This window comes from Magallana gigas, chromosome 10, assembly GCF_963853765.1.
Source record: "Magallana gigas chromosome 10, xbMagGiga1.1, whole genome shotgun sequence".
In the NCBI taxonomy this organism is placed as follows: Eukaryota; Metazoa; Mollusca; class Bivalvia; order Ostreida; family Ostreidae; genus Magallana; species Magallana gigas.
This window is the reverse complement of record NC_088862.1, coordinates 13,231,035-13,255,692: the sequence shown is the minus strand read 5'-3', so window position 1 is coordinate 13,255,692 and position 24,658 is coordinate 13,231,035. Positions and strand designations below refer to the sequence as shown.

At 33.3% G+C, this 24,658-nt stretch overlaps 1 protein-coding gene and 1 long non-coding RNA gene across 3 annotated transcripts; one reads left to right on the top strand and one right to left on the bottom strand.

Annotated features, from left to right (window-relative positions):
• The first annotated feature begins 7,435 nt into the window (after positions 1 to 7,435).
• On the top strand, positions 7,436 to 13,126 carry LOC105334087 (sodium-dependent glucose transporter 1A). 2 transcript variants are annotated; one of them, XM_066073047.1, is made up of 4 exons: positions 7,436 to 7,621; positions 10,351 to 10,634; positions 10,973 to 11,258; positions 11,619 to 13,126. In XM_066073047.1, exons 2-4 carry the CDS (start codon positions 10,377 to 10,379, stop codon positions 12,935 to 12,937), a joined length of 1,863 nt encoding a protein of 620 aa, XP_065929119.1. In that variant the 5' UTR covers positions 7,436 to 7,621; positions 10,351 to 10,376; the 3' UTR covers positions 12,938 to 13,126. The 2 variants fall into 2 exon arrangements, with proteins under 2 accessions (XP_065929119.1, XP_011435710.2); XM_011437408.4 differs by lacking the exon at positions 7,436 to 7,621 and adding an exon at positions 8,957 to 9,254.
• A 1,332-nt stretch (positions 13,127 to 14,458) lies between these two features.
• LOC109619498 (uncharacterized) lies at positions 14,459 to 16,144 on the bottom strand. The gene is made up of 3 exons (XR_004597803.2): positions 15,856 to 16,144; positions 15,333 to 15,524; positions 14,459 to 14,575 (listed from the first exon to the last, which is right to left on the bottom strand). It is a non-coding gene; the product is annotated as an uncharacterized lncRNA (long non-coding RNA).
• Positions 16,145 to 24,658: the final 8,514 nt, after the last annotated feature.

Sequence of the window (24,658 nt, the reverse complement as noted above, 5' to 3'; positions counted from 1 at the left end):
TGTTATTTTTCTTTTCCTTAAATTTAAAAAACAATAGAGAACCAACTCAAATCTAAACTCATTTTTTTTTCTGCTAGCGTAAATAAATATCAGACAGTTATTGTTGATATAATAATTTTTTTTTATAAAATTGGGTGTAGAATTTTTTGAAGCAACATGAACCATATCAAAAATTTTACATTTATATTTGACCTCTTAGCACAGCTGATCAAAGAGTAGGAACAGTAGTCGTTTATTTAAGAAAAGTTTTGTACTACTTATATTACACTTCAAACCTTAAATTGCATAACAAAAACGATGTTTTTTAAACGCATTAAGACACATGCTTTCTTTATGTCTATTGGAAACATTAATTACAGCAATTGACAAACATGAACTAATTTATTATCAATATGTTAAACATTCACCAGACCACATGTAGACTTACGATGAACTTAAAATGGAACTTGCAAATCGGGAAACTTCGTGCAACCCTTTTATAGTTTACGTTTACCACTTTTGTTGGGCAACTCAAGTTTTAGTCAAAATTACATCAAAGTTGTTAATTTTTAACTTTTACAATGAGCTGTTGGAGGTTAACGGAAATGCAATGGATGGTTTTAAGACGTACTTGTATACAGAACCGCCCAGACCCAACCTAACACCATAGCATACTCAAACTAAACCCCGGTTTTACTTTTGGGGTTTACTTTGGGTCTGCTTTTTTGAAAATCTGCGTCCACTCGGGGACATTTTGGACGAGCACTGTGGACTTCAAGAAAAACTTTAGAGGTGTTGTATATCCAACGCTTTCTACGTATTGCTCAAGCTTAATACAGCAATTGAAAACAAAATAACAATACAACATAAATAATAAAAATCTTACATGTCTTTAAAAGTAAAAGTATTTTTGTCAACCAAATTTTACCATATATATATATATATATATATATATATATATATATATATATATATATATATATATATATATATATATATATATATATATATATATATATAAGCATTTCCAAGAAAAAAACACCTTATTGATTTAGCAATTCTAACCAATACAAGTACCTGTATCAAAAATATTCCAATGAGTCCTAGTTCATTTGCAATGAAATAAAACAACAAATTGCGATTATTAGTTTTATTAAGGTTAAATGTTCCTTTGCTAATAAATCTACTTTATTTTTATTTTTTTGGATTCGGTACATTGATTTGCATGAAAGATAATATCAATATATTTAAATGAAACAGGGTTAAAGTAATGAAGCGCTGCTAGATTTTTCAAAAATTGATAAAATATCTAATCATTAGATAAAAAAAATAGACAAAGTAATTAGATATGGCGATTTGACTATCGCAGCATAAAATAGAAAAATATGAAATGGATTTTAAAATGATGTAAGTTACATTTGTATATTAATGGTCAATTCATATATAATAAAAAAAAAATTAAGCACTCCTTTTTAGCACATTCTTGTATAGTTGTAACAAAATCTCTCCAATCAGTAAGAGTTATCTTTCTCATCCTAGAATATTGGATGTTTTATATAGAGTAAAAAAGAAAATGCCTTTGGTTTAATTTTTCAATAAACTAAATGATGTCGAAAGCGCGGAAATTAACACTTTACACATTAATGGCACAATGCTAAAATGTTTTACCATTATTTTATTTTTTTTTATTTTCGGATATACTGCGTCAGAGGTTTATCTTAAACCCTTTCGATCCGATTTTCTATCAAATTTTATGAACATTTAAACGATGGTTATGCTAAGTGTGTGCATGATAAAAGATTTCTATCACTGTCCCAAATGAGAATTTCAGATCAAATACTGATTTTAAAAAAAATTGTAGAAGGTGGTCATCCCTTCCCCCATTTTACCTCATACAATACATCATTTATTTATTGCTAGCGCTCTCGAGCGCTAGCAACGTTAGTCTTTTTCACTGAAATACCCATGCTCGACTCCATAGTAGGGGATTCTGGGAATATCGTACTTCTATAGACAAACTGTACCATTTGAATTTCGTTTAATATTAAGTTTTGTGTTTGATTGTAAATGTCAAAAAGTAACAGAAGCTTAGGTCTTATAATGCAAAGTTATTTTAAATGTTATAATAAAAAGCTTGTCTTATCTTAAATTCCTTCAAGCTCGAAAAGCAACCTCAGATATGTTTTCCGAGCTTGTCGGAAAGGCCCGAGAATATACGATTGCTACAAAACATTACCAATTGTTCTTGAAAATGTTCACCTCGAAATTGAAATTACAGTAGATATATAATGATTAAGGCACAGTCAATAAGCTATGCCATTGCCGATGTGAAGCTCACTCTAGAATCACAATTCTATATCTTAATCGATTCAGAAATTTAAATTAATGTTTTCGAAATCTGCTTCTGTGTTTTATGATGGAGCGCTAGCTCACCAATCTTTTTAAAAGATAAGCATAAATAGACTCAATCGCAACTTCTCGGGCTTAACATCACCGGATGTTAGAATTTTATACAAAATGGAGTCGCTTGCCATTAAAAGTAACTATCGGCTAGACAGCCTTGTATGTCGCTTCTGTGGTATATTTTAGGGTATATAGTTGACTTTGCTCACATCTCAACAGATCCTAATATGTGTTGTATTGATATCAAGTTTTATGAAAAGGGGGGTTGTCGTGGACGCCAAGGTGTTTTTCTGAGCTTGCCGGAAAGGCCCGAGAAGTTGCGATTGATATAGACTTAGAACACTAACTGTTTCTTGCTTACAAATTCATGTCACAGGTTCACTACCAATCCACTGTGGTATAAAAATTTATGAAATTTTAAAAAAAGCCGCTAGAGTATGCATATTTGCATTTTTAAAACAAAAGTTGTCATATATCCAAACCATCTGCCCGATGGTTAACTCGATCGCCCTACACTTTCCGCCATGGTGTAAATTAGTTAAACCGCTTTCCTGGGCACCCTGTAGTGGAAAATATATAATTTTGATTAAAACTAAAATTGCATCAAATTGTTCAATTTATTCGTTGACTTTTTTGTACCATCCAAAGATATCACATTCAAGGTATGAATATCTGCCCCTGATACATGATGAACCCGTCCTACACTTTTCGCCATGACGTTAATTAGTAAACCCGCGTTCTTGGTCACACCGTTCTGGAAAGTTCTAATCCATTCTCGCCAAAGATCGAGCTTCGCTAAAATCGCGCGTTTAGGAAGCGAGTTGTCTCATTTCATTTATACAGCATTTGTCAAATCTTAATTTCTATGTGTAATCCTAGTAAGTTCCTAATAGATATACTCACTGTTTACGTGATCATTCAATATTATTTCATTGCAAGGATATATTTTAATGCTAAATCCCATTGACTTAGACTACTAAAACATGTCCACCACTTTGCTCTCATTTTTGCTTTTTCGAGCTGGTTTATCGAAAATAAAAGTAGGTTTTTAATCATTTGTACAATAATTACTAATCAGATAAAACTCAACTATAGCTTTCGGACATCATATAATAAGTGTTAAAATACCAAAGGTGTAAGCAGTTACGCCGATGCAAGCATTTTTAAGTTTATTGGCAAAACTTAATTTATAAGTATAGATGCTTGTTTTATTTGACATAATCCAGTAATTGGTATGATCAAAATGCAGGGATTATATATATATATATATATATATATATATATATATATATATATATATATATATATATATATATATATATATATATATATATATATATATATATATATATATATATGGAACTACAATTGTTCAGTGTTGTTGGCTATTTCCTTGCATAAGACCTAACGAGAAAGTCTGAAGCAAGCAAAGTACATGTACCTGAAGAATTTAATGGTACTAATATGTTCCATCTCTGAGCGCGATAGTCCACTACCAATACGTCAAAACGTTTAATTTCACGTGACAATGAATCGTTCGTTGTCCAAGTCGGACAAAAAATAAATTAAGAGTTCATAATAATAAGGAATATAGAATAAGGAATCATTCTTTGAGTATTATGAGGTCATAATTTCGGTCGGGGCGTGATCAAATCCAATAAAGCCCGAAGGGCTTTATGATAGATTTGATTACGCCCCGACCGAAATTATGACCTCATAATATTCAAAGAATGATTCCTTATTACTTATATTTATATAATTTTAAGCCATCGTACGATTAAATATTTAGATAAAAATAAGCAAACCCCGCTGGCGCCTCAATTTGGCGTCATTTGTACTATGGGTTATATAGTACAAAATGGATACGTAGTGTTATCACAGGCAAAGACACTGGAAAATGTAAATATAAAGCGATAACCACATTTTTCACACAGCTGTCAATCTGATAAAAATGACGTCTTAAATTGGCTTTTAAGATCGCTATTATTGTTTTAATTGTCTATCTTTCTCCGGGTTCCTTTTTATGCTTTTTAACTTTTATGGTATCGTTATGGAATAGGGAAATATATTTTTGTTACACACAATGCAAAAACATCGATCTTTACAACTTCTAAAATTCGCAATTTTCATAATTTTTTGAAAGATCACTTTTCACTCGTGCTTTTGTCTGGGGGAACTGTTTGACTTATTTTCCGTTCATAATAAACTAAAACTTATCATACCGCCTTTCCTTTCAAATAGCTTTTTATTCATAACTATAACTTTAACAGCAACAGAAAGCTACTCAAAATGGCCATAGCTCCATTAGCAATGATGAACAATTATTTATCCCTGACGATAATTATATGAAAATACGCTAAATAGTGACAATTCAAATATTTGTTTTGAATATATTTAAATGCAGACAGGTGTTCATGTAGTTTTAATCTGGGTTTGTAAATATTGAAATTTGTAATCTATTAATTGATATACGAAAGATCAAATTATCTTAATCTTCATCATACATTGCTATTTTTTTTATTCATTCTTTCATATGCTACTGAATGATACACATGTAATGTGAAGAAAAGAAAGACACCAACAATTTCAAATAATCAAACAACAACAACAACAAAATATAAGTTGTACATACAATTATAGTCTAGGTAAGTCTATGTGTATAAAATTTCTAATACATGTATATGCGATGAATTATTATTTTTGAAAGATGTATAGTCTTAAACAGCATCGACGTGTGCAAACAAATTAAATATCACACGTTCTACATCCTCTTATTAATGAATATCTCAATCGCGTTTTCAATGACGTCATATATCTATATATGATTGGACTATTTGCCGTCCTACACATATTCACTTCATTAGGTACTGATTAGGTACTAATTACATGTAAATGAGGCATTTGTTTAAATCTTTATATACATTTTAATGTATACAACTGCATCAAGCTGATATGAAATGTCATTAAATACCGATTAAAAAATTGATTTTTTCTTTAAATGTTGTTTGCAAGTTTCTTGATTTCGTAGTGTTTATATAAGCAAAATTGCGCGATATTATACGTAAAATAATAAATTCATCCTAAGATGAACCACTCCATACTGCATAAACTACTTTGATAAAATGGCGTTGATTAATATACTGCTATTCAATACACCCAAGAGCCAATCAAAGATGGGAATCCTGTCACGTGACCTTCAGTCCTTGCAATCTTCATTAGTAAAAAAAATTTCTTGATAGGAATTTAAACAACTAAGTTGAACACATATACGCTCGCACTCATGCACTACCACACACTTGCGTACAAACGTGCATGCATGCACATACACATACACACACGTGCAAATTTAAATACATTTAAGAGGGCTGGATGGCTGGGGCCATTTTTAGGCTATATACATCATCTTGGTGAAAGAGCTCTGCACGTATAAAGATGTGGAAAGAAGGTAAACTTTTCGGATTTTTTTTTATATAAATAATTTGTTTATGGTTGGATTTAAATAATTTCTGAAATTATTAGGTACATCTGATGCGTAATTAGTTGACCACTTAGCCACCTTAAACACCTGAACACGCGCGTAATTTTATGCTCTGACTCATGCATATTGGGTTAAAAGTGAAGACGTAAAACAGTGAGTGTACTGTCGACCAGTCATTGCTTCCCACAAAATCCACACATCACAAAAACACCCAATGTACATACATACATGTACACTTACGCACAAACGCACGTACAAACGCACATTCATTTAATTAACAATTTTTGCCAGAAAACATAAGAAAACTCAGAAGAGTTATTGTACCATCATACAATGCCGTCTTAACAACATTATATAAATAGTGCCTGTTTGGGAGGGTAACAGTTGATATTGACAACCCGAGGAAACCATTGTCAACCGACGCGAAGCAGGCACTATTTATTTTATTATACTGAATGTCTTAATATTAGAGATTTTTTTACTGCTTTATATAGAAATGACATGATGGTTTCCATACAAAGCGAGTTATCTAGCATGGGTCTAAAATATTTGTTTGACGAAACTTGTTCAAATCAATGTAAAACCTACAAGATAATTGAGTGTAGAATATTAGATATTTATAAACAAAGTTTGATGTCATCTTTTTCGACATCTCCGAAGAGTAGGTTATATCAACACCTTGTTGATAATTTTTGTATGCAAACTTATCTTAGGAGACCGATTAATTATACTTCAAATAAATTTATAAGTATTTTTCGAACTTCATCACACTCTTTAAATATTGAAAAAGGTCGACACAACAAGGTGCCAAGAAATGAATGATTTTGCAATCATTGTAATAATAGAAGATGAGTTCCACTTTATACTCATATGTCCTTTTTACGCTGAATTACGAAAGAAATATATAAAGAGTTTTTATTACCAAAACCCAAATGTTTTTAAGCTAGCTAAACTTTTAAGTGTGAACAATACAAAGGAACTGAATAATTTAGGAAAATATTTGTCTAGCGCTTCCAAAATGAGAGCGCAGCATTGTAATAATATTACAGTTTGTTATACTTTCATGTTAAATACTGAAATCTGATTGGTTAAGACGCAGTTAATAATATTTACTATTACCCTCAGCGTTAGCAACGCACTTGGCAACGGGTAACATTAAAAAATGTTACATGCGCGAAAATTATGCGCGTACGGTTCGCTGTAGAATTCACGTTATTCCTATATAAAAGCAGTAAAATTTTCTGCTTCGCGTCGGTTGACAATGGTTTTCTCGGGGTGTCAATTTCAACTGTTACCCTCCCAAACAGGCACTATTTATATATTAAGCTACTTATCATACATTTATGTCCAATATGTACATGATTATATTGTCTTAATATGTCCACTAACTTACTGCACATTGCACATTTGTATATAATTTTATATGTATTATAATTTGTATTCCGATGAGTTGTAAAGCTCAAGGATAATAAATTGAATTGAATATAAAACACAAAAAATATCCAAATGCATGTAGTGTACACACACACGCACACACAATTAAACCCATATTTTTAACAGTTTTTGCCAGACAAAAGAGGAAAACACATAAGAGTGAGTGTACGGCCAGTCAATGCCGCCCGGTCTGATGGATGCGATCACAATTAATCACTTAATTAAGTTAATTACATGGCCGCCCCACACTGGCCTTGCATTAAGACCATTTTGGGACAAAAGATTTAACGCTACGGTTTGGAAGAGTTGTGTAATTATAGATAAAAGGTAAGTCAAATGTTGTTTTAAATTTCATAGTTATAATATTCAAACCGGGTTCATTTCAGGTGCGGATCCAGGATTTCTTTTTCCGGGGGATGGGATTAACTTTTGTAAATTAACATTTTTTCTTCGCATATTTCCAGGGGTGTGAGGGAGCAGCTAATCACCCCCACCCCGACCCTTCTAGATCGATCTATGTACACGTACTTCAAAAGACAGGCATACTTGTCCTTATTAACCATCAATTCTCAATGTGTTATTATTATATGTCCACTCTCTTTGCTAATGTTATACTTTTGCAATATAGAACTTTTTCAAATAAAATGATGCATGTTCAATCTTATTTTAATAAAAACAAAAAAAAACTTATTGATTTGTTTGATGCTTTATAGAGCTGTTTTTAAGAGAATTATTATACATGTAAATCTGGTTTAAAAAAAAAAAATTAATTTGATGATTTTGTTTTGACACAAGCTGTGAGTTTAATTTTGCAATACAACATCCTCATCGTGGCCTCGCTGTGACTTATTAGTACTGTGTGTATTATATCCCATGTACTTTATGAATGCAAAAAAAAAAAAATATTTTGTAAAGAGCAATGAGGGTGCGCTATATGGGATGATTACTGAGGGAGCAATATGAAGTTGGTAAGCATGACTTGGGTGTTTACATGTAGGCATAGTACATAATTGAAAAGTATAAATGTTAAAATCTCATTGTTCTGAAAAATCAATCTGCAATACCGGTATTTATATGTCGGTCAAATAAGGCCAGGGGAAAAGGAAGGGGGATTAAGCGAAATAAATGAAAGACAGATTCTATAAATTTGTACTCATTTTTACCTGTTTGTGAATTTATTAACTTTTTTCTATTAAAAGTAAAGATTTTTCTGTGTGTTTTTTTTCTATGAATTGGTTCTTGTTGTATTTTACTATTTTCATTTTTTCATTAGTTTATTATCATCCCTTTAGGTTTTTATTTGTTATTTTTTTTTCTATTTAGCTTTTGGGTTTTTTATTAAGTTGAACCTCTGGCGAGATTAATTCGATGAAAATGTAAATTTGATATTGAGAAATAAACATTTGAGCCTTAATATCAGGAAATCTAGGTTAGACAAATGCACTTGTATGCGACCACCACTGTGCACATTACCGGACTATTTTTTTTGTCCCCTCGGGGCCTGGTACATGTCTGTGCTTCGATCATTGAACCCTTAACGGTTTGTCAATCACTGTAATTGATTCATCAGAGAGGGCATACATTAACACGGCCCATTACGATAAATCAGAAAACTATAATAGAAAATATAAACATTAATATCTGTCGACCACGTGTTGGCTCTTGCGCAATCCCATGTTTTGATGCATGCTTCTTTTTTTTCAATTATCAAAATTCAAATTTATAAACACGTTGGTAGAGTACATGGATGATGTGCTAGACTTGTGAAAGGATTGTTGTTTAATCTGTGAAATTCCGGTGAAATGAAGTTGTAAGATGATCTTGGACAAAAAAGTGAATGAAAAAAAATTAATGGATATTTTGAAAATGGATATTCTGACATGAGAAAACTTTGATTGAGCGAACGTGACGCATTCAGTTTACTCCACAATCATGATTGATTTCGAAAGTGTTATCCCAGGTAAATCAGAGTAAATTATGTGTAAGAAGTATCTTTGATATGCATAGAACAGAGGTAAACATTCTTTGTAGCTACGAAGGATATAAGAGGTAACCTAGAAATATGATTTCAGTACAAGCTGGAATATGCATTTGATTCTCTCTTTTGAGTTAAATGTTTTTTATTTAAAGAGCCTTTTTTAAAAAAAAAAAAAAAAAAACAAGACCACGATTTATCGTTAAATATCAAGTTCACACATCATACATGTTGAAATTGATTGCAAACCTCAAATGGTCTTTACAGTATAATTGTATCGTAAGAATTATGTAGGCAGAGCATAAAATCGTACAAATGTGTTTGCTCATAGATTGAAAAAAGCGAACTAAGCAGACCTACACGAAACTGATGTTTGGCACAAGCCTCCTATTGTTAAAATTTTAGGTCTTGACAAAATAATGATTCTAATACATGTGGAGAGAAAGAAGCCTTTTTGTTTGATCATTACATTGTATTTTAAACAAAATTCCCAAAGAGTATTTTTTGAATTGTAATTCAATGTCCAATTATGAGCTTTCACGTGACAAATATAACTTTTTATAAATCAAGGACGGTTGGTGGTGGTTGTCATTTATGATACTTTTCTACCTCAAAATGAAGAAGAGTTCTAATTATATACGACAAAATTTTCAGCGAGTTTGACATCGATCAGTAAGCGTGTGTATGATAGTATATAATTATATAAAAACAATGAATATGATTTACAAAACATAAGCATGATTTTTCCATTAAAAACTCGGTATGGTAAATGCCTTAAATGGGCCTCTCTGACGATATTTTACTAAAAAGTACAACATGAATATATACCTTCATAAAATGGAACATTGATTATTTTTTTATGTGTGCCACTGCTCACATAGTGGGTTATTTTAGACATGCTATTAATAATGACGTCGCATTTAATTAACATCGTCACGTCATGGACTCTTGTATATAATTTATATCATTAAAACAAATCCAAGAAATAACCTCCCCATGAACCTAGATGTAAATGAAATGACAGTCCATGGAAATTGCTCCTAAGAATTAAATGGATTTAACAATGTATTTTTTTGTACAGGGCTGCAACATCTGTATTGCCCGAGGATGGAGGACGAGGAGTATGGAGTCTCGACCGTTGACAAGTTCCGCTTGACCTACGACGGACCTGACCTAGAAATCATTGAACGGATCCGGCGGATGTACGAACGGGTGCCGTTCGGAAAGAGCAAGGACGATGAAGTGGAAGGGGATCGCAAGAAAAAGAGGCGCAAACCTAAATTCCTGATCAGGCTTAAAACGGACCCGGAGTTCAAAAGAAAGATTATTTTGACTGCTGGGCTGCTTTGGTCATTTATGATATTGGTAGGTGGCGAAAAACTATGAACTCATTTATCATTTTTTTCCCAATATATGTTATTGTAATTTATTGAAGTATTTCGGAGAAAACGTTGCAATATATTGATGGTGCGAAGTGAATAATGGTTGTCGTAAAATGTTTCTTGTGTTAATAATTCCTTTGCATGATTACTACCACATTGCAAAGAAGTTCTATAATGCCAACTGAATATCAACGAGTTCACTTTTTATAATCATGATAACTATTCTATCGATGAATTATGCCTTTTTTTTTTGGAACTTACCTGTTGCTGATGGAACAAACACAGACAAAAATTCTTTATTTTAGTCACAATGTATTATAGGGCTGGATCATTGGTCAGTTTGGTCCTTCGTTTCTTGACTTACAAATCATCACCTCCACCACCATAAAAAGAGGATCCGCCTTCATGACGGCCAATTCCGTGGGGTACCTGACGGGATCCCTGCTGTGTGGGGTCCTATTCGACAGCTACAATAAGCTGTTCCTGCTGTTTCTGGCTGTATTTGGCAACGCTGTAACGGCGGCCATCATTCCATGGTGCTTTGTATACGAAATCATGGTCATCATGCATATTGCAAAGGGGACATTTTGTGGAGCCTTAGATGCAAGTAAGAACTCTTAGTTTGTAATCTGACACTTCATCTGTTTTGAAACTTCAGCATTTGTGTTGCGAATTTGATTGCGAGCGACATATCATATAAACCGGAGCATCGAGGATCTGATTTTAATCCGATTGTTTTGTTGCAAAAAGGTGACTTGTTATTGCATGATATTATCCTGAATGAACTACTTTTTCTCAGTTAATAATATTTAAAAACAATACATTATTGTTTTTCCCAAGGTGGAATTTTTCAGATTTTATTCTTCTTAATTTAATACTCATGTACTTTTGTTCTCTTTTCTTAACCATCAAAAATTCTAATTCAATAGAGATAATTTTTGAATGACCAGATTTTGATATGTTTCAGTCTGTAATGCAGAGATAGTCTACACGTGGGGGGACGAGGGTAGAGCTTATATGCAGGCCCTTCATTTCTGTTTTGCTATGGGTGGTATTCTGTCACCAATGGCAACAGCTCCATTTTTGGCTCCGAAACACCAAACATTTTTTTTAAGCAAAACTCCCGTAGACTATTACATACCGGAAGTGGATTATGATACTGTCACGGTGGCAATCAACGGGACCGGAAGATTGTCTAGCATCAACTCCACTTTGAAGTCCACAGCAAACATTTCGTTGCCTAGAAATATCACGTTTGTCACTAAACTGGTTCCCCATCCTGCCCCAAAATCCAGGATTTACGTTGCATATCTGATGTCAGCGTTTTTGGCGTCCACTGCCGCTGTGTTCTTTTTCGTGTTGTACAGAAAATCGCTTCGAACGAAACCACAAAAGCTGAAAAAGAGACCAGTGACCCAAGAAACACAGCAGAAAGTGCTACCATTTAAATCCAAAGTCATAGCCATTGCCAACATGATGTGTATCATGGCATGCTATAGTGCAATAGAGGATACGTTTGCGGGATTCCTTGCAACGTTCTGTGTCAAGCAAATGGATTGGACCAAATCGGCGGGATCTTTTGCTACGTCGATGTATTGGGCGGCGTTCGGCGGGGGTCGCTTCTGCGGGATTTTTCTTGTGAAGTTCTTGACTCCTGTGCGAATGATATGCATGTACACCGGCCTTCTGATCGTTGCTTTTATGGGACTGTTCTTGACCTCTAACGAAGGTTATGACACGGGGGTTTGGGTGTGTGCCACGTTGGCGGGGTTCGCCCTGTCCATTATATTCCCCACCATGTTCATCTGGACCGAGGAGGAACTTCTGACGATCACCGGAAAAGTTGCGTCATTGTTTCTGATTGCGTCATCATCGGGCACGATGGTTAACCCTATCGTGCTTGGAACATTAATGGACAGACTAACGCCGATGTGGTTCTGTTACTTACTGTTCACAGAAAGCGTGCTGCTTTTGGTATTCTACTTACTCGCGCAACACGTTGCATCCGTCGTTCATGCTCCGAAAACAGAGAAAGACGGCAAATTTGATGACGTACGCCCCGTGTTTTATGACGATTTTGACCCCCGAAGCTTCCTTTCTGACAACTCCAAGGAGCCAAAGTCCAAAGTGAATCCCGATCTCACTTTCACAATCATTCCTTTAACGGGCGGAGAACCGCAAGTTGCGGAGATGAACGTTAAAGAAAACACACTTCCATTCAGTGAAAGTGACGAAGAATCCGAGACAGAATCATTGTTGACAAATGAGGATCGATCCCAAACGTAATCAGTGCCAATCAGTGTCAATGGAGTGTTTGTAAACGTAAACCATAAATACCTTTAGTCCCCATTTATCCATATTTTTTCTTAATTACTAATATATGCAGAGAAAATCTGTGATTATACCACACGTTACAATACACACTTTATTTCGGGAATGGCTTTTAAAAGCTTCGCTCTCCATATAGATCCTAATTTCGTATGATCGTATGTTTCAGATTAACGCATTTAATCGATCATTTGTGTCGAAGCTTAATACACAGAGGATGCCTGTTTTAATTTCGTAGACACTAGGTACATCTAACGCCGGTGTACAGGGTAGATATTATTAACCATTTCAGACGAACGTCAAACGATGATAAAATAAAAAAAATCTCTTCAATTTATCTTTATTGCTTTTAAACCATTTTATGACGTAAGTTGCACTTTTTTCTCAGTCCTCTGTCTTTCTAATAAATGAAACTAACGTTTCTGAAATGAAACTAGAATTGTAGCAGCGCAAAAACGCCTAATAGTGGACTTTTACACACCTGTAAAATTCAATCTACCTGGAAAAATCCAATGAAAAGAGAACACAAAAATCGCATGCGATAGATTTTCATCTATTTGCATGCTAAAATGTAGTGTTGTGTGAATGCTTCATCACGAAATTTGGCTAAACATGGTTTAATCTTGGCTAACTTGTTTACTTTTCAAAAATATGATTAATATACTTTTTGTCGATATTTGATAACAGCATAGAAAGACGTGCACGCCAAAAAAAAATTGGATTAACTTCTACTCCCAAACATAATGTTTTCAGAAAATCATAATCAAAGGAGGTTTAATTAACATAGAAACCCATTGGTGCCGATTACAAACCCAGATTAAATATAATCGAAATTCCGGTTTAATTATTTTGGATGGGGTCTTATACCCCCCTTTTTTATATTAAAAAAACCCAACCTTTTCTTTAAGAGATTTGGAGGGGACAAGGGGGATAACTGTGAAAGCACAAAAGTGGCACAAATAAGATCATTGTAACTTTAATTCTTGATCTCAACTATATGATTTATATTTTACAATTTTAAGATATTGATTAGATATTTAAGATTTACATATAACATTACCTAAGAGGCAATCCTAATGTTGATCAGTCAGTTATAACTTTGAATAAAAAGAGAGATGAAATGTTAATTTCAGACAATGATTTAATTAAGTACTAAATTATTTTATCCCTCGCAACCTTTTTATATATATTATATAAAGTGACAGTTGGTAACCGTTTTACTCAAACTTAGTTCGTAATTGGTTTTTTTTAATCATCATATCTATATATAGTACCCCTATAAGTATATAAAAAAATCATAAGTAGATTATATGGGTAATCCAACCTATAATTTTTATGTTTTTAAATGAATTGTACATGTACATGTATTTACAAAATATATTTTGGACAAATGTTTTGATATCCAAAACCCATTCCAACCGATCATATTCCATTAGACAAAAATAAAGAAAAAAGACAAAAGTAAAATAGTAGAAAACATTTAATTGATAAAAATTTTAATTACTATAACAAACATGTACATGTAACTGTCATGAAAACGAAACCTTCGGTCCAAATGCATTGCTTGTCTGTACACAGCTTAGATCTCAAGCAAACCTGTAAAAATATATATAAAAACATTACAGCATAAGAACCCTGATTCAAGCACATGCATGTTTTTTATTTTTACTTTTTCGGACAAAAATCAAAGTTCTAATTGTTCATATGGGTCATAAGACTGTTGATGAACTTTGCGGTCAATTCTAATGCGAGCATAACATGATGATTATGTGAAATTTGCTTATTTTGGTTTTCGGAACTTTTGACTGATGTCACGGTAAAATTTTCGAAAATTTTCTGGTAGGAAAATAAACGGATAAAAATGGGCACTTACATGTAGTCTACGACATAACATTTAGGGTATAATGATTCAATTCTTATGGTATTATCTAATGGAATCTTAACATTTTTCGCGATTTTCAAATCCAAGGTTGTTATTGCGTTATTGTGGATAATTATTTGAAGGATTTAATTGTACATGCGTTGAATATATTTTGCCTTAATTGGGAATGTGAATCCGTGGGCTAGAGCTCCCCACGAAATTCACACAAAAAAAAGTAAGTTTGACACCAGAAATTTAAGGATGATTAAAAACTTGTAAACGGTTTCATAGAAATTCAAACAGTGCTGCCAAATAACAAAAATTCGTCAAACGCATTGACGCATTTATTAAGCTTCCAAAATAACCTTGAAGTTCATATTTACACAATAGAAAAGGGGGGAAAATATTAAAGATTGAAAAAAAAGTTCAAATTTTTTGCTGATCTTATATCTAGCATTGAAATTAATTTAACGCTTCCATTTTTGTAAGTACCTGGGTCTTGAGAATCGGTGCCGAGCGAAGAACTTGTAGGTCTTGAAGCGCTGAATGTACCTGTACAGATCTTCTATGTTACGAAAGTGTTCCTTTGTGGGCGCCCAGTAGTAGGGCGCATTTAACGGACCCACAAGGGACATGCTGGCCGTACAGAGGATCAGGGCAGACAATACAAGGAAGCGGTAAATCCTGGAACGGACAAATTTGAAAAACGTAAACAACAAATAGATATGCGAAATTAATACTCTTGAACATTTTTCTAACTTTGACATCCATGCTCTTTAAAACAGTTTTTCTCTATAATGCAATGTACAATAAAAAAAAAGTTTCAAAATTATTGCATCTTGAAAGGAGGCAGAATTAAACAAAAAACAACCCCACAAAGTTTTATCAATTAAATAAAAGAAGATTTAGATTAAATTTAATAGTTCTCTCGTTGGCCATTTGGTTCCACAATAGATGGCTTGCTAATAAGGATAATAATAAAACTGCAATAATGATAACAATAATATGTACATACATAATTTATGTTAAAGCCCGGATCTTACACAGCAGTCAGCAGCACGTCTTGATAATCTATGAGAATCGCTGAATGGATGAATCCTTTATATACACAGGCAAAAATAGATAGAAACATTTACCTGGGTGGCTGTCGCAACCCTTGAAACGATTAACATCGTCACGTGGGTTCGATATATTAGCACCTGCATTTGGTCTTGTTTGAATTTCTTCAAATCATAGCCATGCATACATTGGAAACCGCTAAGTTTTCGATAATTAGCAGCCGGTTGCCATGGGAACATTTGTAAATCTATGATTAATTCTACATTAAAATACCTTTAAATGTTCGAGAGTGATTTCTTTAACATAATCAGAAACAGTATTAACTCTTTAATGGAAAGTTAAGGTCAGGATCTAATAAATGAAAGGAGACTACTGGTTTTTTCGCCGCGGGTTTTCCAACGGAAAAAATCCGGTTATTGAAACGGTGAAAATGGCGGGCGGGCTTGTGGGAGAGCGAGCGGCTGCCAAACGTGGTACCCTCATTGTACAGATAACTCCTCCTACAGTTTTCAAGATAGGAAGTTGTTCTTTTGCAAATCAATTGGACATATATCAGAGGTGTGCATATTGCTAGGATTTTGGTTTCTGGTAATTTATGAAAAAAATAACAGCTTTTATACATAGTTATTTTTTGGCAAAATATTGCATATAGGCAATTCATTGTACGGATAACTCCTCCTACAGTTTTCAAGATAGGAAGTTGTTCTTTTGCAGATCAATTGCACATATACCAAAAGTGTGCATATTGCTAGGATTTTAATTTCTGATAATTTTCGAAAAAAAAATATCAGCTTTTGAACTTAGTCAATTTTTGTCAAAATATTGCACATAGGGTACTCCATTTAACTGGATATGGTAGGTAGTGTTTATCAATTCAGGATTGACATTGATTATGGATACAGTTCACATAAAAGAAAACCCGGTTTGCTGTCACATTGACAGCTTTCTCTTGTTGACATTTATGATGTCAATTCTTCAATGATGCTTCATAACAATAGCTTTGTTTGGTAGGGAGTATCGAGGCTAATCAATTATGAAGTAATATTGGTTATAGCTAAAAAAAAAAAACACTCTGATGCCTTTAGGTCAAGTTCTTGTGATTGATTCCAGAGTGTCTTTATTGGGCTAAAACCATTCTGAGGTCACCTTTTAGTTATTTCCTTCATATTTTGACTGCTATGATTTTAATCACTCTCCTATGCAGTTACTCTGGCAAACCGGAAGTGAAACAGTGAACAAATCCCCACGCTAACAACCCTTAGCTCTTGAAAATTATCGAAAAATTCGATGTAATGTATTCTGAAGCATTGTTTTTCAAGGAAATTTATTTATAAATACCTTGAAAATACATAGTCAGATTGTACGAGCAATTTTTTTTTGTAGTCGTATGTACCCCTATATACCATGCCTACGCCAGAGTTAAAACCAGTCAGTGAGACGTTCGGCTGTCTACGTAAATCTCCGATAAGCAGAGAGTTTCTCTTGCTTGTCTGAGATTAACGGCGACAGCCGAGCGGAAGCAAGCTAGATGAATGATTAAAAGGAGGCTTGAAGATCAAAAATTCATTAATCAGATATTTCTTAAATTTAAGATAAGGTATTATTTAGCTATAAACTCTCATAAAGTAAAGAAAAATTTCAAATATTTCGCTCTAGAATTTGACAATCTTTTATATAGAGCTTTTCTCTTTAAGGAGATTAAAATATTTTTAAAATAGCCATACAAACCACCAAGCCCCTTTAAATATGATTAACAGTCATAGAGAAAACTGTTTTATTTTGGAATGAAAAAAATCTAATTCCCATTTTACTCAAGCTCTTCATTATATCATTTAGTCTAAAAATGGCCACAACCACTGACAACAACAGCAACAACAAAAACAGTAATGACAACAGCACAATTAGGTAAACAACAACAAAAATGACAACTGTACGATAAGGTTAAAAAACAACAAAAACAATGATGACAACAGCACGACAAGGTAAAAACAACAACAACAATGATAACTGCACGGTAATGAAAAAAAACAACCCACAAAAACAACAACAATAACAGTAATGACAACAGCGCAATTGGATAAATAACAACAAAAAATGACAACTGTACGATAAGGTAAAAAAAAAACAATGATGACAACAGCACGACAAGGTAAAACAACAACAATGATAACAGCACGGTAATGTAAAAAAAAAAAACAACCACAAAAACAACAACAATGATAACAGCACGGTAAGGTAAAAAAAACCCACAAAAACAACAACAATGACAAGCAGGATAAGGTAAAAAGAAACACCAAAAACAATGATGACAACAGCAAGACAAGAATGATAACAGCACGATAAGGTAAATAAAAGCAACAAAAACAACGACGACAACATCACGATAAGGTAAAAAGAAACAACAAAAACAACGACGACAACATCACGATAAAGTAAAAAGAAACAACAAAAACAACGATGACAACAGCAAGACAAAGTTAAAAAAACAATTAACAATAATGATAACAGCACGATAAGGTAAAAACAAAAACAAAAAATGACAACATCACGATAAGGTTAAAAAAAAAACCCAGAAACAATGATGACAACATCACGACAAGGTAAAAAAAAAATAACAATGATAACAGCACGGTAAGGTAAAAAAAACCCATAAAAACAACAACAATGACAACAGCACGATAAGGTAAAAAAAAGCAACAAAAACAACGACGACAACATCACGATAAGGTAAAAAGAAACAACAAAAACAACGACGACAACATCACGATAAAGTAAAAAGAAACAACAAAAACAATGATGACAACAGCAAGACAAGGTTAAAAACAACAACAATGATAACAGCACGATTGGGTAAAAAACACCCAACAAAAACAATAATGACAACAGCACGTAAGTTAAAAAAAACAACAAAAAATATTTCCATTCTACTGTGTTTTCCATTAAATTCGGTGATCTTTAAATGCCTCTAAATGCAACAACTAATCACTGCGTATGAATTTACATGTAATTGACATAAGTAGTTCCCAAATATTGCTTTTTATGCTATCGGTTAAAAATATATTTCATACATGCTGTCAAAACACAATGTTTTACAATTATTCAACAAAAAAGTTTATGATATTGTTAAAAACAAATTCAAGGGGTGTTTTTTTTTATTATATTTCCATGCTCATTGATCTCAACTCAACAGTCTATGTAATAACCAGTTTAAACCGGTCTTTATAAAACAGCTCTTGTTGTTATTAATTTACTCCCTCCGTGATCTGCAATTCATATCGATTTATTTAAGTAAATAGGCAAAGCTGGCCGTTATGGCAGCAGCGGACATCACAGGCATCGCAGGCATCGCAGGCCGCCCCCTCGTGTAAGTGTTAGAGTAGCGCGGGTAGGCGGCGGGAGTAACCTCGACTCTCTTAAGGTAGGCAAAGCTGGCCGTTATAGCAGCAGCGGACATCGCAGGCCGACCCGAGGCTAACGAAGGAGTCCTCCCGCTCTCGCGCGCGTAGAGCATTCCCTTTTACCGCAGGCCGTCCCGAGGTGTACGATAGGGGACCCGCTCTCGCGCGCGGAAAAGCAGCACTGACACGACGGCGTCAAAAATAAATCCTTCACTACTATAACAACAGCACGATAAGAAAAAAATAATAAAATCAATAATGACCACATCATGATAAGGTAATTTTTTTTAAAAAAACAACAACAGCAAGATAAGATAAAACAACAAAAACAACAATGACAACAGCACGATAAGGTAAAAAAATTTTTAAAAAAGAACAACAGCACGATAATAAAAACAACAAAAACAACAATGACAACAGCATGATAAGGTAGAAAAAACAACAAAAACAACAACTACAACATCACAATAAGGTAAAAACAACAACAAAAAACAACCAACAATTACGACAAAATGACAAATGAATAATATCGCCAACGCTAGCAATTATGAGAACAAGAAAGATAAGATCAAGAACCCTGAAAGCAATAGAAGGGAGTGGATACAGCAGCAGTTTTGACGACAAAAGTGATAATTAACTGCAACAAAATTAACAACGATGACGACAGCAACGCGCCTAAGGATGTGATTATGACTTTCATTCAATTTCTAAAACCTAAACATTTTATTGAATTTCGAACCTGTCTTTTTCTGGTGGTAGGAAAATTGCTACAAAGATATATCATCGTTAACCAAAGCTCTTGTGTCTCCATTTCAACGGCTCTTAATTTTCTGGCTACGTGCACCTTTAAAAGTGACGCCATGATTGATTTGATATACTGGGGTTTTTTTTTTCATGTTTTATGATTTTAAGAGAATGATATAAAAAACATTTCCTTTACATGTCATTGAAAATGAGTAGAACAGTATTTTTCCTAAAAAAAGCAAAAAACCACTAAAAGTTGTTTGCTAGGGGTAACCGTTGCCATATTTGCTAGGGGTAACCCTTGCCATAGTAATTGAGGCTAAAGATAAAAAAATAGCAAAACTTAACTACTTTGAAGCCATACTAGAAGGTTTTGCCCACTAATGTAAACTATCAAAGACAAAAAAACAGCCTTTGTCCTATTTTCAATTATATAATTATTTTAAAAAATTGATGGAGAAACCAATACTTTTAAAATGTTACCATGGAAACCGTTACAAATTTTTTAAATCAGTTTTTTGCGGTTTTTCAATAAGCCGAAATGGGAAATAGTTAAATTACAACATCCATATCAATATCCATGCTATATATATTTCATTATGAAAATTGACATCCGTTGCTATGGCAACAATGCCAAAAAAAAGGGAAAAACTGATAAATTTAAAATCATTTTGATATGCTTTAATTTCCGATTTTAGAATTTTTTTGCAATTTTTTTTTAGTTGGAACTAGTAAAAATATATCTAATTTTTCATTATATAGCACAAAAAGCTTTGTTATGCATTTAAGAGAGAAGTGTTGTTGCTATGGAAAATTAAGTTGCGTAAAAAATCATACAGAAATTCTTACTTTTTGAAAAGTCCATAGCAACGGCAGTTATTTTTAGAAAATTTCAGATTTTTTTCAAGTGTCATTAAAGTTAAGGACATACTTTAGTTTTTCTCACCATTTGATTTTATATATTTATTCATTAAAAGTGAATAATATCCATTCAAAGATGCCCAAAATTATTATAATTTTCATTAGTTTTAAGCTTGTTACCATAGCAACGGTTCTCAATTTTTATAGTTAAATTCTTAATTGCACAATCATAATAGTGTTAACCAAAAAATCCAAGGTTTGCACTTTTTATTCAAATTAAATGAAGAAAAGTGATTTTAAAATTTCTGTTTAGTAACCATGGAAACGCTCTAAAAATGTGCGTTTCTCCATGAATTTTTTTCTTCCCTCTGAAAAATGACAACTATTTTTAATAATATTTTCTACCCTCGAAACCCCAAGTTCTGCACATTACTCACAATATGTTCTTAAATAAGCATAAAAATGCCATTTTTACCCTCTGTTACCATGGCAACAGTACCACATAGAAACAAACAAATGGTGTTAGGCTTTTTTACTCACCAAAGTCTATCAAATTGTCAAGTATGAAGAAAATCCGTGACTATGCGTGGCCACCGAATTTTGATTCTTATATAGAATTGATCTTTAAAAAGAGGCCCATGGTCACATTGCTCACATGAAACATCAGTTCAAACATAATTTCGGCATCACACACTTTTCATTTTCTAGCATTCACAGAACCATTCTAACAAGAGCTTGGACTTTGGGTAGCTGTGTCAAACATCAAAGTGACGTAGGCCTGCTAGTCTATTTCATTGTTTTTCCCAGGGCTGCGTTCAAGATCGTAGCTGCTGATGGTAATGTTGATCGGTAAGCTAGCTAGCCTAGCCGTAGATATTCGTTGCCTAAATATTTTATATGCAAAGCATCGAATTCAAGGTGGACACCTTAGTTTCCACTTTGTAACAAACATGAAATATTTTAACTTGGTGATATTTTGTTCATCTTTTAATTTATAAGAATTTTAACATGTATATTGCCGCTTGAAATTAACAAATTATGTCGATGTAAGTAGTATTTAGTTGAATATTTCCAGCTTCAAACATGAGACCAAGCGACTAACCTAGCGGTTCCTTCTCTACGACCTAGCGGCTAAGCTAGCTGCCACGATCTTGAACGCAGCCAAGCTCTCTGAAATTTACAAGATTTGTCTGGCTTTTGCGTTAAAACTACGCAATCTGTGCATATTTCACTCGAAACCAGCGTCATTGTTAACGTGTTTTGATACAAGAAATAGATAGTTCATGCCGAAAGTCCGATGTCTTGTTAAAATTGTTCTACGTTTAAGCTCCCATTGATGGCACACCTAAATCATAGGTGCCATAATTTGAAAACACCAGACGTTTTATTTTGTTCATTTCTTAAGTAATTAAATAAATGCAATATCCGTGAATACAAAGACATGGTGACAACAACAAAATATCACCCAGACGTGTGAAGATAAACACATAAACGTCTGGATGATACAGACTAACTGGTGACTAATGGAAATCATTTGCCCTAAGTTATAATGACACTTTTCAATGAAGATGTTTATTCAAACAATAAAATGCTTTATTTGGTGATTCATTCGGGATATGAAGGTAGCGACTTTGCAGAAAAAAATACATTATAACCCACGTTGATTCTTAGGTGGAGTAGTACAAAAATATCAGCAGTAGGTGGTGTTATGAACCTCAAGTACGTTGATCTTTATATTTCATTAAATACAAAACTTTCTATTTAACATTTAATCAAAATAAATCTATTCTATTTCATGATGATAATGTGAACAAAATAAGCATATCTTCATGTGGTGATAGAAATATCACTATTTATATCAGTCATTTATAAATTATGGCCGCCATATTAAAGATATTTTACAATTGAATATGAAATTGAATTTCTTTACTTTAATTTTAAGGAGGCTGGGTGGTAGACATGCAAATCAACCATTAGGTCTGTCCCAAACTTTGGCATACGATATCTGGAATTTTAAAATTTTGGTTTTTTCCTGTATCTTTATACAGAGATCTTCTTCATAAGGAGGTAAATATAGCCTAAGATACCCCCAACTATAAAGCCCTCTTACTTTAAAGTAAAATCCTGCTCAAGAAACTCTTCTGAACTGTGAGATGGGCAGATAATTCAATCAACATAAAAACTAACCGACCTCTTTTTTCAAATTATAAGCTTCTTTATCATAAGCAACATTTTACGATCCACGTGGAATAACACACCTGGAAAAAGTCACCCAAATTAACAGTAATATTTTTTGATTATGACCGATACAATGATAAATAAACTGTAAATATGTCAAATAAAAAATCTCCACATAAAACCAGGCCTCAGGATCATGAAGCATTTTTAGACTTACCGTAAGTCTAAATTGCAATCTTTTATAAAATTATTAAACGTCATAAAATTACCCTTAAACTTTGTAACTATCAACATAATATAGAGACACTTTCCAATAGCATTTCATTTCTTCGATGTCTTCAATCGCAAGACAATAAGACAGTGTATAAAATTTGACTTGAGTCTAAGACTGCTTCATGATCTTGGGGCCAGGTCGTCCATCCGATTTTTTTCAGACTGGGAGCTACAGACTTGCAGCTAATTTAACTCTTGAAGATATGTATGTTTACTTGGATATCCTAGTTTTAGAACAAACAAGTAGTTCACAATCAATCGATTACAGCTTATTGTTTTGATAAGAAGCCGTGAATATGCATGCTCTTGTCGCTTACCAGTTTTTTGTTTGTATAATAAGCTGCAATTTGAAAGTTTTGAATTGAAAAATAAGACGGTTTTGAAAATAAACCCCCACTTTCATACCAAAACTTAAAATAATAAGCAGCTTATTTTCAAGGTTCTAAGGTATAAATATTTTACTCAAACGCATGATGTATTGAAAGACATTTTATGTCACTGACTATCTACATAACGTAAAATATCATTCGTTAATTCTTCCAAATTTCACTCAAAGTGATTGACTATTATCATAACACGGACAATTTCAAAGATTCATAAAAATATTGTGATTGAATATCAATGAGAAAGGCATTATTATGATAGAATATCATAATTGGTCCCATTTACAACAAAATAAACATGTAAACAGTACTAACACCAGTTTAAACAAGAAAACCTCAAAAAATAGTTTATCACTGCATCACAAGAATTGCTGGTTTTACAGTACATTTATAATACACGTGATAAAACTTTGAAAAAAAAAAATATATTTATTCTCCCATTTCTCTTTCTGTTATCACATAAGAATTATTATCATAACACAAAACTATCTTTTGCATTTTTATAAGAAATAAGAAGGAGGGGGGGCTTAGCCCCCCCCCCCCCCCCCCACTTTTTTGCAAAGTTAGACCTAAAACCATTGGGCACATAGCATCATAGAGGGTTCAGCCCCCCCCCCCCCCACTTTATCTCGCAGGAATGATAATTGTTCTGAAATTTACCTTGAAAAGATGGAAATATTGAAAAGTTGGAGTCATAGGTATACTTGTCAAGATTTCTGAGGATTAGTCTAGCCCCCCCCCCCCCCCCCCCCCTTTCAATTTGCTTCCGATGCCACTGTTCTCTAACTAGTAACTGAAAGATATATTAACCTTTGAATTGAACAAGCAGGTTAGATATATTAAGTATCCTACATGTAGTACTAATGTCTTATTGGAGAATGTTGTAACAGTTCTATACACTGTCTTGTTTGGTGTAATTACC

What these genes read in the sequence shown, in the direction of transcription:
- LOC105334087 (XM_011437408.4), top strand. Translation starts at nt 9,227, where the DNA reads ATGATTGATTTCGAAAGTGTTATCCCAG. An exon ending in TTTCGAAAGTGTTATCCCAG is followed by an intron (nt 9,255 to 10,350) that starts GTAAATCAGAGT and finishes TTTTTTGTACAG; the next exon opens with GGCTGCAACATCTGTATTGC. An exon ending in TTGTGGAGCCTTAGATGCAA is followed by an intron (nt 11,259 to 11,618) that starts GTAAGAACTCTT and finishes GATATGTTTCAG; the next exon opens with TCTGTAATGCAGAGATAGTC.